A 15,325-nucleotide genomic window follows, 5' to 3' on the forward strand; every position below is an offset into this window, starting at 1 on the left:
GTCTGTATTGTGCTCTACTGTTCTATGTTCTATATTCTATGTGAGTGTGCAGGTGTAGCAGGCAGTGAAGGTGGTAAATTGTACATTGACCTTCACAGCAAGAGGATTTGAGTACAGGAACAAAGGTGTCTTGCTGCAATTGTACAGGACACTGGTGAGGTCACACTTGGAATAGTGTGTCCAATTTTGGTCTCTTAATCTGAGGAAGGATGTTCTTAAAATAGAGAAAGTGCAGCAAATGTTTATCAAATTGATTCCTGCGATGGCAGGGCCGATGTATCAAGAGAGATTGATCCCATTAGGACTGTATTCACGATAATGAAATGTGAGGCTGGATGAACATAGCAGGCCCAGCAGCATCTCAGGAGCATGCTGGGCCTGCTGTGTTCATCCAAGCTCACATTTCATTATCTTGGATTCTCCAGCATCTGCAGTTCCCATTAGGACTGTATTCACAATAAGTTAGAAGAATGAGGGAGAATCTCATAGAAACCTATAAAATCCTAATAGGAGGAGATAGGGCAGGTGTGGGAAGGATGGCTGGGGAGTCCAGAACCAGGGTCAAGGTTTTACAGGTTAACCATTTAGGTTTGAGGTGATGAGAAATTTCTTCACCCAGAGTGTTGATCCTGTGGAATTCACTCAAAGGGGGTGAGGCCAAAACATTATGTTTTAAAACGAAGGAGATATAACTCTTGTAGCTAAAGGGAACACGGGATATGGCGGGAGGGTGGGATTGGGGTATTGAGCTCAAATGATCAGCTATGACCGTACTGAGCTGCGGAGCAAACTTTCAGGGCTGAATGGTCTACTCCTATATTTTCCTTACTAGAAGTAGGTGCTTTAGGTCTTTTTAACATGTCAACAGATAGGATTATCCATCTTGGAAAGGAAATGCAATTAGCCAAAAAATAAAAGACACTGAAAGATGCATATAAATAGAGATTTACTTAAACATCATAAAAGCAGTAAAAATTCAGATACTACATTAGCAAAAGAATAAATCTGAAAGCACGTGACAAATGCTTGCATTTCTTGTGGCATAAATAACCTATTCTTTTTATGATTTGTAAATAGGGGATAATGGTGGGGGGGGGGGGGGGGGGGAGAGTGTAGTTGCTGGTAATGATAGCTTTATGATATTAAGCCGTTAAAAAATCTTTCGCCACAAAAAAGCCATACACTGTTCCTGGCATAATGTGTTAAGATAATTGTTGAGGTGATAAATACAGATCAGGGGCACATGCAAGAAGGATTCAACAGCGAGATGAAAATCTATCGACTCTCTCATTTGTTCTTTGCAGCCAGAGGCTTCCGGCTTATCTTCTTGGACTTGTCATTGCTTTTCTTTGGAGGTTCAGGGTTTGCCTGCATGTGTCTGCCGTAAAGGCTGTAAGAAAACAGAAAGATTGTAAAATTAGCAAAATTAATAAAAACAAAAAGAAAGCAATCCTTTTACAGACAACTAGAGAAACAGAACAGCAATTTGCAGCACTCTAAACTTGATGCCTAACCAGAAAGCCCTTGGGATCAATGCAGTGACAGAGAGAAATAGTAGCAGAGGCCTCCTAGGCTATTTCACCATGATTGACGGCATTGGGAAAGTTACATAGCCATCAGTGCCACATTAATAAATACTGCCGATTAAATGTTGACAAAATATCCTGCAATTTAGGAGGCTGGACAGCTACAGCACACAAATGATTATTTAACTTATATTTAGCTAGCAATTAAGAATTTAGACTCTTGTTCCAATTACAAACACTTAATGCTAAATAAGCAGCTGCTGAAAGAACTTTGAGAACCATCAAATAATATTAAAAACAGGCCACAAGAACAAAAATGTTGTTAGTACTTAACAGTTCTGGCAGGCTCTGTGCAGGCGTGTGGACTTTAATTAAATCTGATGGAGGATTACATGCGGTGGAATCTCGCATGGTGTCAGCACCTCATGTTGTCTGTATTGCCAGGTCTCAGCTCGACTCTGGCACCTGAGATAGGGTGACTAGCAGGTCAGTGACTTGCATGTGCATTGGCAGGGCAATCAAGGGTATGAAGTCAGTGCCCCAGACTAGACTGGGGCAGACTGCCCCAGTCAGAAGGAGATCCTCCAGCACTGCCTAACTGGCAGACCAATTGTCAAAGATGGAAGCTGCTCATAGAGGCAACAGCGTGAGAAACATTCTCTGTGAGGCTTTTAATTTTTAAGAAAAAACCTAGTTAACATCATCATCATCATCATGCAGGTGTAACCATTTAATTGGGTGTCCAGTAGTTGCAGCTATGGCCCATGGTTATAGCAGATACAAAGATGCATTCCCTAGCCAGGTGGAGAAATGTGGATTGTCTGTCTGGGTCTGCCACGAATACTGATAGGAGAATGCAAGGCTGTATCAGCACAGTAACCTTGGTCGACCATATATTTGGCATAATGGGGTACCTGCTACTTGTGGGTGGGTAGTCAGACCCTCCAACACGAAAAGCTCCTTAAGGCAGAGCCAGGGTAAGTGACTGGGAAGCTGGCTGATAGGGCGTGTTTGTTGGCTCATAAACCTCCTGGGTTAGGAGAAAATTTGGTTTGTTAACTCCATTTCTCCACTTGCAAATGCTGGCAGACCTGCTGAGCATTTTGGGCATTATCTGTTTCTAGTTCAGACTTTCAGCATCTGTAGTATATTACTTTGCGGTGCTGTTTGACAAATATACGTGTGTAGCAGAGAGAATCTGCATCATCCTGATTTACCCAGGTTAAATTACTTATATATGTTGAAATTTAAAGATTCTGGGTCCCCAGGTATTTTATGCAGTTGGTTCATTATCATCTCCAATTAATATTTTAAATAAAATTTTTATATTTAGTTTTAGTAATTCAATAGCTGCATCATCTTAAAACAGATTTTAAAATGTTTACCCATTCAACTTCTTACCATGTTTTGTATTATTGATAACAATACAAATGTTTAAATCAATTTACGGCGTGCATAATATTTTTTAGAGATCTACAGCATAGTGCAAAAATTGCAGTCGAGTTATGTTAATTTTATTCAGAATGAAAACACTGCTGCTTACTTATGTGACCAGGGTAAGAAGATTGGTGAGATGGTGGTTGGAATGAACAATCTTAAAAGATAATCAATTGGAAAGATGCTCATTAAATTTTCAGTCTACTAACAACAATGTACCAACTTAATAAAACAGGCGGAGATGATAGCAAGGATATTAGCTGAGACCTTTGGTGATGTATCAGAGGTCTAAGCTGTCATTGTATTGTACACAGTTCAGCAGGCAGTGTCTCAGGGGATTGAAAGAATACACCAGCATTAATAAATTCACAAGGAATCAATAGATGCAGCTTATCTCGACTATCTTAAGTCTCACATTTTAAAAACTTCTAATTAAATCACATGCCGTTTAGGAGAATATTATGTTCATTAAAACAGTAATTAACAATCCAATGAATTTATAATATGTTATTAACCATAATATCAGGACAAATGCACAGGAGAAAAAAAAACAAAGAGGATTTCAATTCTTTATATGATTGTTTCAAAACCAGTACTAAATTGGAGTAGACTTTGCCATAAATAAAACTGTAATCAATTTATTCAAACTAAAAATGACATAAACTACATTTATTAAAATCGCCAAATCCCTCAACAAAATTTGCTAGCTCTGCACTGGATTGAAGGATCATTGTGGTGAAAGATCAAATAGCATCACACACAGGAATTAGCTGGAAACAACCTGAACTGACAGGTGCAAACAACTGAACAGTGACAAATTTATTTTACGCATTCATGGAATGAGTGTTTCACAGGCTAGGCCAGCATTTATTGCCTATCCCTAATTGTCCAGATTAGATAATCTGGAGAAACTTGAAGTTCAGTTTACTCACCAGATTTATCAAGTGAGCAGATGAGGCTCAACGAATCAGGAAGGCTCAAGCCCACTGACTCCCACAGCTACCTAGAATACACCTCCTCCCACCCACTTTCCTGTAAAAATGCCATCCCCTATTCCCAATTCCGTCACCTCTGCTGCATCTGTTCCCAGGATAAGACATTCTACCTCCCTACATCTCAGATGTCCACGTTCTTCAAGGACCACAACTTATCCCGCAGTGGTCCAGAACGCCCTTGACCATATCTCCCACATTTCCTGCAACTCATCACTCACACTCCGTCCCCGCAATAACAACCAAAGAAGAATTCCCTTCATCCTCATGTACCACCCCACCAACGTCCGGATCCAACACATCATCCTCTGACACTTCAGCCATCTACAATCCAACCCCAGCACCAAAGACATTTTTCCCTCCCCACCCTTTTCTGCTTTCTAGAGGGACCACTCTCTCCGTAACTCCCTTGTCTGCTCCACACTCCCCTCCAGCCTCACCACACCTGGCACTTTTCCCTGCAACCGATGAAAGTGCTACACCTGCCTCCACACCTCCTCCCTCACCCCCATCCCAGGCCCCAAGAAGACTTTCCACATCAAGCAGATGTTCACCTGCACATCTGCGAATATGGTATGCTGCATCCGCTGTACCCGTTGTGGCCTCCTCGACATCAGGGAAACCAAGTGGAGGCTTGAGGACCACTTTGCAGAACACCTACGCTCGGTTCGCAATAAATAACAGCACCGTCCAGTCGTGAACTATTTCAACTTCCCCTCCCATTCCTTAGACGACATGTCCATCCTGGGCCTCTTGCAGTGCCACAATGATGCGACCTGAAGGTTGCAGGAACAGCAACTCATATTCCGCTTGGGAAAGCTGCAGCCCAATGGTATCAATGTGGATTTCACAAGCTGCAAAATGTCCCCTCCCACTACTGTATCCCAAAACCAAACCAGCTTGTGCCCGCCTCCCTAACCTGTTCTTCCTCTCACCTATCCCCTCCTCCCAACTCAAGCCACACCCCCATTTCCTACCGACTAATCTCATCCTGACCCCTTGACCTGTTCGTGGTAATGGGTGGCAGGGCATGAGCCCGATGCTGACTCATGGCGGTGGCAGGGGCGAGTTTGAGCCCAGTACAAGACCTGGCAGCATCACGAACAGCTGCATTGATGAGGTGGGCCCAAAATGGAGTCATGGTGGTGAGGGAGTTGAGCTTGGTCATGTGGTATCCGGCAGCATCAGTGGCGTCTTCATTGATGAGGTCCAGTGAGGACTCAGTGGCGAGGATGTCACTAGAGATAAAATGGCACTGAAGGGGTCTCGTGCCTGGTCACCAGGCCCATAGTGGAGAACTTAACAAGCTGGACTGTAAAGTTGAATTTTTTTTCTGTATTTGTTTATCTTTCTGCCTTTATATTCTATGTTCTGGTTTATTTTTCTGTTTTAAGATGGCGTCAGAGAGTTGCAAAACTATACAGCACTTTTCACTATATTTTGTAACAAAATGCATGTGATAATAAATAAGTCAAATCAAATCTAATGGCATTCTCATTCATAGATTCAGCAGTTTAAGAAAACAGCCCACAAATAACATCTCCAAGGCAATTAGGAATGAATGAATGAATTAGCAATAAACACTAACCTAGCCAGCATCTCTCGAGTGAATAAAAAGAGAAACAAAATCTACAGGAAAGGACAGATCATTAATTTGTAACAGTGCAACAGACAGGAGCAGGAGAAGCTATTTAGCTTGTTGAGTCTACTCTGCTTTAGAATAAAGTGATGGCTGATCTTGAAGCTGTATTCCCTCTCCTAATACATATTAATTCCCTTGGTATCCAAAAATCTACGAACCTCGCCTTGAATACACCAAATGACTGAGCTTCCATGGTTCTCTAGAGGAAGATTCCAAGATTAACAACCACTGAGTGAAGAAGCTTCTCCTCCTTTCAGCCCTAAACAGCTGATCTTTAACTCTAGATTTCCTAAGCGACAGATGCGGCTTTCCAAAATCTACCTTGTCGAGCCCTTTAAGAGTTTCATGTTTCAACGAAATTGCCTCTTATTCTTCCATCCCAGCGTATACAAGCCTAGCTTATCTGACCACTCTTCTTAGTAGAATCTGCTCAACCCTGGAATCAGTTTTATTGAATTTCTGTTCAATCTCTTTTGGAGATGTATATCCTTCCTCAGGAAAAGAGATCCAGATCTCATCAAGGCAACTTGAAAACGTAATAAGGCTTTACTCTTGTATTCCAAACCCTTTGAAATAATTAGAATTGGATTTCATTGTCACTGTACTCGAGTACAGGGATACACAAGTACCGTGAAAAGTTTACAAAAATTGCCATTCCTGGTGCCATCTTAGGTACAAAGTAGAAAAATAAGGAAATATAGTTAAAAGTTCAACATGCCCTCCTTAGGATAATGTAGAAAAATAAAGAAATAAAGTTGTAAGTTTTACACTGCAGTCCTTATTAGGTGCTTAGCCATGCTGGACTCACACTCCCCACAAGGGCTCAATATCCTCCATGTTGGGCCCAATCTCCCATCCTCGACACTGCTGAAGATGCTAGGAGACCTCATGCTACCAGCTCTTGCTGCTGCAGATGCCCAGGGGACCTCTATAGCTGCCACGATGGGCTTGGTCACCCCTGTGCTGGACTCACTCTCCTCCATATTGGGCTCACTGCCTCGCTATCCCCTAGGTTGGCTCACTCGCATATTTTTGAGGTTTTCATTACTGCTATTTCTGTATATTCCCTGTCAGGAATTTGTATACATCGAAATTAAGGACCACTAAATACCAACATTTTCTAATCTCTCTTCTTTAAAAGAAACTCTGCATTTCTACTTTTCATACTAAAGAGATAACTTCAAACTTCTCCAGGTTATATTCCACATGCCACATTCTGCCACTCACTCAACCTGTCACTGGCTTTTGCAGCTTTTTTGCATTATCTCACTTATTTTCCCACTGAACTTCACATCAGTAAACGTGTCTCCCTGATACTCTTGTCCCCTCAGCTAACTCATTGAAATAATTGCAAATCTAATTTTATGATGTGAAATAGATTCTTGTGTCACCTTATTAAATGTGTCTGAAAATCCAAACATGCAATATTCACTAACCTAGAATTATATATTCGAAAACTACAAAAGATCTGTCAGTACAGTTATAATATGATTTTCCATATCACAACTCTTATAACAGATATCAGCCTTTCAGATGTTCAGCTAATTGATTTATTGTTCCCTGTTTCCCTACTCCATGCTTTCCTAAATAATGGAGATTACACTTGTTTACCTTCCAATGCTAGTCTAGAATCTAGGAAACTGAGAACAAGTGAAAATTAAAAAGGAGGATACAAGCAAAGGATTCTTGCCAAACTATGTGAACATGTGACTCTTCCAAATAAAATTTATAGACTCCTTTTGTATCCTCATTAAATCTACTGTGTCCAAATTACCACACAAAATGATAAGCCAGGAAGTCACAGCTGATTTACCACTATGTGCAAAGTTAAAAGTGTTAAAAAGCAATTATAAACCAGAGTATACAAAACAGACTTAATTTTGGCAGACAGCTTTGACTTATTCTTTGGAAGTAAAAAGAAATGGAATTGTCTGAAGCAAACAGACACAATTTTCAACAAATATGTGCTAGAAAAGAACTGTAGTAACATGGGGGGTTGGGGGGAGAATAGGGAATGGGTGTAATTGGGTAACTCTTTGGAGGAGTTGGAGTGGGCACAATGGGTCAAATGACTGCTGTCTGTGGTATCTGATTTTATCATTCTATGAATAGCTTAAAGATCATTGCAATTTAGTGAACATATTTTTAAAAATTACAGTATCAATGTGAACGATGTATGATAATGGACATGCATACCACGCCCCTAATCCTGTGATTAAGACACACTCAGACTTTAGCCAGACACACATCAGATGATGCCTTGAACTAAAACATGTAGCCTTGAGTATTCTAGTGACGCATCTTATAGACAAAGAAGTGCAGTACAAAGAAGACAATTCATTTCACACTGGGATCCAGGAACAAGTGAATGGGCACAGTGCTGATCCATTACTGGTATAGCGTATGGTGTAGCAGAATGCAGTAAATTGTAAGCTGAAAGTGGTAGAAATTGAATTCTTAAGCAAAATACAATTACTTGTGATACTTAAAAGTGGCAGAAAATACAAGCTAAAAATAAAGGCAGACAAACCTTTGAAGGTGCGAGGGCAGGTTGATCAAACTGTTACATGAAAGACATATGGGAGTTATGGCTGTATAAATAGACACAGCAAGGGAGTTGGCCTAAACCTTTGTAAATCCCTGGTTGGGTGTCAGCTGCAGCATTGTAGCAACTTCTAACTGCTGTGTTTTAGGAAGGATGTCAAGGTCTTGGAGAGGGTGCAGACGAGATTAATTTGAATGATGCTGGGGATAAAGGATTTTCGCTATGTGGAGAGTGAGCACAGTTGGGATTGCTTTTCTTAAAGAAGAAAGTTTAAGGGGAGAGGTAAAAGAGATGTTCAAATTCTGAGGGAATTTGCTGCAAGAATTAAAGAGATACTATCTGACCTACCCTCTAGTCAAAATAAAAGACAGATTTAATTTGCAAAAGAAGTGGATGATGATGTTGAGAAATAAAATCACATTGGACTTGAAGCGTTAATCTGTTGCTGTCTCCATGGATGCTGCCAGGTCTGCTGAGCTTCTCCAGCACTTTTTATTTATATTTTAGATCTCTAGCAACCACAGAATTTTGCTTTTGTTGAGTTCTAATGGTAGTTTAGAAGACTGGCAGGAGCTAATTCAATAGTGATTTTTATATACTTTAAAATGAAAACAAAAAGTTGTAGGTCTAAGGATAGAAAGCTGAGGAGTTGAAACTAATTGGATAACTCTTGCACATATACAAAGGCCTCTTGCAAGATTCTGGGAGCTGAATTTCACTATTGGCTTTGGAACCCCAATGCTAGGTCCAATAGATGGTCCCAAACCTGCACTTCCCACAGTAACCTCCAAAACTGGGCGTGCCAAGCTTGGTGATCATTCACAGAATGCAGGGAGGTTGGAGATGCTGCGTCCAATCAAAGAAGCTGTAGTGCTGAAGACTCAGCATATTGAACAGGTGAGTTAGGCATTGCTGAGACAGATTAGAATCGAGAAATGTCCTGTGTGGCAACAAGGGGGTCAGAATGGGGCTTGTGCACTGGAGGCAGGGGAATGTGTATGGTCTGGTGGGTTGGCGAGGATCCTGGAGGGAGTTGGGTCAGGGGTCTGGGGAGGAAAGCATAGGTGTGCGTGAGCAAAGTATAGGGTCTGTTGGGCAGGAGTTAAACTATGTTTTTAAAAGTCTGACTTTTCCTGAATGACTATATTACTTAACTTCATCAGAACCCTCTGAATCTCCAATTTAAATGGAGACTTTCTGAAGGTTCCAGGTGTAGAGGGATTACCCAGCAGAAAACTTAATTTTACAGGCAATTCCTTCAGAACGTGCTATAGAGAGTCCCCATGTGAAACTCTGACCTACATTTGCTTAATAACTGTCTGGCCAATGGAAGGTCCATGCCAGTGTGAGTTGAACACTTGCTAAAAACCAGTACCAATAGGAAACTTTGAGTGCTTGTGAAAGTAAATCAAGTATCTTGCCGACTTGAATGAACACTTTAAAGTGTGACTTTGTCTCAATCATACTGAATCATGCAGTATTATATAATTAATAAGCTAGTCTCAGCAGCCTAATGCAAGTAACTGATGCTTTACATTTCATAGGACAATTAAAAATCAATTTTTTCTACAAAAAACAAAATGCAACCCCAAATCAATATTAAGAGCTGATGTATCAACTAGATATTACTGAACATTAGTAATAAGTCGAGAGCAGAGTCAAGAGAGAAAGTTTGAAACTGGCCGTACTGCCTCACTGTACAGCTGTCCAATTAATTTCACTGCACTACTTTATCACCAAAACCCTGCAAGGTTTATTTCTGCAAGTTTTCATTCACTTTCCTTTTCAAATGATTCATTCTCCTTCATTTCTACAAATTTTGTCAGCAGAATTCCAGGCCATTAACACTTGCTACACTAAAAAAAAAGTTCTTCACATTTCTCCTATTTCATTTTCACTAAAACATTGAATCTGTGATCCATAGTCCTTATAAACACCATAGTCGATCTTACATAGTCCTTTATTCGAGGGAGCGAAGTCAGAGGAACACCCAGAAGAAACTCGAACCAAACTAAAAAAAGTCACATCACAGGAAGGCTATTACCCAATTGGCTGGTAGGAAATCTGTCCTAAATTTGAAAAACAAATCTGCAAAACTAATTAATGAATAATTAACTAACCAGGGATTTACTAACTAATGAAGGAATTAACTTAGCCGTAGTTGCTGTAGCTGTACTATGTGGAAACTGGCTGATTCCCATTGCGAACTGCAGCGATCATATCTGCGGCAAGTGCTTGTTGCTAGAGGAACTTCAGCTCAGAATTGACGAGCTAGGGTCCAAGCTGCAGACACTGCGGCACATCCGGGAGGGGGAAGAATTACCCGGACGCTGTGTTTCAGGAGGCGGTCACACCTGGTAGATTAAATACTTCAAATCTGGTCAGCAGCCAGGGCAGCAGAGTGTGACTGCAAGTGAGGCATGTAGAGGGATCCTACATTCAGGAACAAAGGAGCCTCAGCTCTTCACCTTTTCCACAGCACAATAGTACAGGAGGCCATTAAAGTGTGGGGGGTGAGGGAAGCAAATAAAAAATGGTAATTGTAGGGGATTCTATAATTAGGGGAACAGATAGCATCCTTTGTAAGCAGGATAGAGAGTCTCACATGGCATGTTACCTGCTCAGTGCCAGGGTGAGGGACACCTCTGACCATCTTGAAAGGATATTGCAGCAGGAGTGGGAGGATCCAAATTTGGTCCACGTCAGGACAAACAACATAGACAAGACTAGGAAAGAGGACCGGTTTATGGAACTGGAAACTAAATTAAAGAACAGGTCCTCAAGGGTTATAATCTCCTTTGAGCCACATGCAAATTGGCATAGGGACACAAGAATAAGGGCAGGGAATGCACAGCTATAGGAGTGGTGCAAGAAAGAAGGGTTCCTTTTCAAGGGGCACTGGCATCAGTATTGGAACAGATGGGATCTGTACTGTTGGGACAATCTCCACCTGAACTGAGCAGGGACCAACGTTCTAGCAAAAAGGGTAAATAAACTGATCTACAGGACTTTAAACTAGAAAGTGGGGGGAGGGGGGGTAAGGGACAGGTGAAATTCTAAGAAGTATAATGCCAATGGGAAATAAAGCAGCAGGTTAATGTCTGTGGAGGTGAATTCAGCTGCATGGGAAAGTATGAACAAAAATGAAAAGAAAGGAGAATGCAGGAGAGGTTATTAAAGTCTCCAGCACACAAAGAGAAAGCAGGAGAATAGGGTTGTGAAACCCCATGCTTGAATGGCAGAGTACACTTGATGGGCCTAATGGTATAATTTCTGCTTCTATTTCTCATGGTCTTATGGGAACAGCTTTTCATTGTCTACTTTATTTCAATCTGCCATAATCCCAGACACGTCAATCAAAACTCTTCTCAAAATCAATAGAGCTAGATTCAACTCCCAATGGAGATGCAAGAACCAAATTTTTGTCTGTTTTTTTGGAGAAATGATTCTTCTGTGCCTCCTCAACCGGAAGCCATTTTCATGTGGTTTCTTCATAGGTCAGGAAGACGTTGAATGCAAAATGCGCAAATGCTTCATCTGAGATCGGAGTCCCTGCTGAAAAGACCATTGGAAAATTAATGTTCCCCCACACATTATCAGGTGCTAGTGCAGATCATGGAAGATCTCAAAAAATGTATCTAGTTGGAGAGTTTGTGACCACAGGAGGAAGTCTGCCGTAGAACCACGTACAATTTGTAAGGGTAGCATAAAACGTTTTAAAACTTGAAATGCTACTACAGCAATTAAATGCTGTTTCATTCTGTAGATATGTTTTCAATGCAGTGGTTCATCACGCAACTCATTCCCACACAAGTTATTACGTAGACCAATATGCCATACTGAGATGCATTAGAGTACTATTTTTTCTATTGAAGAAAGTATCACAATGCATTAAAGTATGTGGCATTAGTCAGAAATGTGATTTGATTGTGGGGGGGAAAAAAAAACTTGTTTTTGAAAGGTAAAACCAAGGTCTAAATACTAGCGGACATTATCTTTTTCAGCCTTTTGCAGTTGTCACAGTGTTTTCATGGTTACAGTTGTTAGGAAATGCTGCTTTCCAAAACAAATGCCTGCATGAATGCTCCGTTGAGCCAGCTGTTCGGGGAATGACTGCCTTTTACCAGGCTGTAATTACATCTGTGTCCTTTGATGTGGTTTCGGAGTGCTTTGTTATTTGTAGTTAGTTTTCAGAAATGGCGATTTGAAGGGTTTTTGTTTCCTATATGGAGAACAGTTTTCTTGCAGTATCAATCACAAACTTTTGATTGAGAACTGTATGGTGTTATCACTGATTCACTTTTTACATTATAGAATCCCTATAGCAGACCATTTGGTCCATCAAGTCCACACTGGCCCTCCAAACAGCATCTCACCCAGCACCCTGCCCTATCCTTGTAATGTCCACTGCTAGTCCACTTACCCTGCATGCCCCTAGATACTATGGGGAATTTAGGATGGCCAATCTACCTAACCTGTACATCTTTGGGCTGTGGGAGGAAACCAGAGGACCTGGAATAAAACCATCCTGGCACAGGGAGAATGCACAAACTCCACACAGACAGTTGCCCAAGGGTGGAATTGAACCCAGCTCCCTAGTGCTGTGAGGCAGCGGTGCTACCCACTGAGCCACCCTGCCAACCTTATCTACATTTTAAATAATTCCCATTGATACTGCGTGAACCCTGAAGATGGAAAACAGTGGGTAGTGGGTCTATGGCCATGGTGCATACATAGAGAGTGATGGTGGATGCATGGAGAGGTGTTTGAACAATCTGAGGTGATAGGAGATATCTCAAGGGGCATATAAGTGGTATGCAGCCTGAAGGAACACAGAGTTCGCATATGGCTGTGTGTGAGGGGGAGCAGTTGAGATATGGGATGCTCTGAATGATGCTGTGACCTGCACTACTATGTCCAGGAACCAAGACTGGCTTTTTAACCAGTCCACCTCTGCGCCCAATCATGATGCACAAACTGTACTGTGAATTCTAGCACTATGGAGAAAACAAAAATCAAAGGCAAAGCTACACATGCTCAGAACCTGCAAAATTGTGCAAATCAATATGAAAATCCAGACCAGTTTATTTGATTATTCTCTGTTTATGAAGGCCAGAATTTAATACGTTTTGTTAGTTACTCTCTAAACACGTTTGTTACCCTCAATCATGAAACCTCAGGTTTATAACATTTCTGTTGTTCCCCGAATCTTGTGAGAATGCAATGCCTTACACTTTCTTTAAATTAAATTTCACTTTCTATGTGTTCTCATTCTGTTGGCTATCTGTCCTGTTAAATTAGATTGGCAGCATTCTCATTGTCTGCCAGTCCTGTGCAGCATCATTAGCAAAACACTGACATTTTACTTTCTAACATATTCCAATATCCAATTAATTTGTGTATATAAGAACAAAAGTAGTGGTGCTAGCACCAGACCTTTGGGAGCAGCACTGTATACTGCCTTTTAATAGGAGAAAAACAACTGACTATTATCACTTTTCTATCCTTATGCTAATCTTTTATCTAAGCTGACACTGACTCAACTAGTACATTAGCCTCAATTTTGTTAACTAGCCTTTTAAGTAATACTTCAGATGTTTCACCAAATCAGAATAAACATGATCAGTTCATTAACCTCCTCTTTTACTTTAACCAAAAAAACTAATTCTATTATTAAGCAGGATCTACCTTTTACTGGATCTGTTTAATTAGTACACCCCTCTTTGTATAATATTCAAATTACTTAACATTAGGATACAAAAGGTCACAAACCTGCAAAGTTAATGTTTTGTCTTTCTCTATACATACTACATGATCTACGTAAATCCAGCATTTTCTACTTTCATTTCAGATTTCTCGCATCCATGGTATTTTGTTTTAGCAACTGAAATCAAGTCTCATTCAAATATGCCAACTGAAAATTTATAAATAGACATTTCTGCAGTGAAAGCAGATCCAACAACCACACAACTTCAATATCCAGATGTAAGCAATTAGAATTGTTAGCAATGACAACACTACTGTTACTTGAGTTATTATTTCCTCTCTGGCACAGAAATTTAAAAACAAATCAGAGTACAAGTCAGCAATTTAAATAGATTTAGCAATGGAAGACTTCATAATTTGAAATACTTTTTGGTTATTTCTTGCACAGCTGCAATTTTTTTGATAAGAGTGCACAAATGTTATTTATAATCACTGTATTTTGAATGTCACACTGCAACACAGGAAGTACAGCTACAGCTAAGTTCAAAACTGGAAACACAACTTCACACAGAAAAGAGATCAATGTTTTCACTGCACTCTGGATGATTTTTAAATGAAACAGATGAAAGCATTTCTAAATTAGAGAGCAAAAGGTACTTAGATAGAAAATCAAAGACAGAGGAGAGGTGAAAATGATGTTTCCATTTATGGTTCATGGGCACAGCTTACAATAAACTGGATGGATTAAATGACCTTTGCTTAATTTAATTTTGATGCAAAACTGGAATACCATATTGCTTGCCAAAAGTGCCATATGTCGTCTTGGAATTAGAGGTGGCCAAGTCTCTGAAAATTGGAATGATGACCGTGTTATGCTTAATCCTTCCTAACAACTTTGCACCTGCAAGCAACTGACTGCTCTTGTCTCCTCATATTTGAGCCATCTGAACGGTTTGAAGCAGCCACTACTGAATCAGTCATCATTTTACTTCCTATCGACATGCATAACATACTCAAATTCAGATTTTAAATGTTCAAGCACTATTTTATAGGAATGAAACTATTCATTTCACCACAAAGAATTCACCATGAAATTTCAATGCACAATAGCCAAACTTTCGGAGCCATTAGTATAGTTTGCAATGAATCTCATGCTGAAGAAAGTTCTTCAAGTGGGGAGAAAATTACTACATTCAAAGTTCTATGATAGATTATCTGAGCATTCAGATTGCACACTTAAGCTAGAACATACTGCTGACAATTTGACAAAGGACAGTGACAACAATCATAGTTCTAGCTTTGTTGTATCATCAAGTAATTTGCCTACATAATTCTCAGCTGGTATTGCTGGACAGCACTCGGGCTTTTTAAATCATGGTTGTTTCCCAAGATTGTCCCAAGTATTTGTTTTGTGGATTTAGTTAAAAAAAACAGGGAAAAAATACATTTTTCTTTATTTTGCAGCAACCTGGCTTTA

At 40.3% G+C, this 15,325-nt stretch overlaps 1 protein-coding gene across 3 annotated transcripts in view; it reads right to left on the reverse strand.

The window, feature by feature from the left end:
* Nucleotides 1-977: 977 nt before the first annotated feature.
* rsu1 (Ras suppressor protein 1) overlaps nucleotides 978-15,325 on the reverse strand; it is a 158,278-nt gene continuing 143,930 nt past the window's right edge. The window contains exon 8 of one of the 3 annotated variants that reach the window (XM_048561608.2): nucleotides 978-1,390. In XM_048561608.2, the coding sequence (XP_048417565.1) occupies nucleotides 1,320-1,390 (71 nt within the window). In that variant the 3' untranslated portion in view covers nucleotides 978-1,319. The remainder of the gene's footprint in view (nucleotides 1,391-15,325) is intronic. The other 2 variants (XM_048561579.2, XM_048561589.2) reach the window with 2 other exon arrangements.

The sequence above is a fragment of the Stegostoma tigrinum genome, chromosome 2 (genome assembly GCF_030684315.1).
Source record: "Stegostoma tigrinum isolate sSteTig4 chromosome 2, sSteTig4.hap1, whole genome shotgun sequence".
In the NCBI taxonomy this organism is placed as follows: domain Eukaryota; kingdom Metazoa; phylum Chordata; class Chondrichthyes; order Orectolobiformes; family Stegostomatidae; genus Stegostoma; species Stegostoma tigrinum.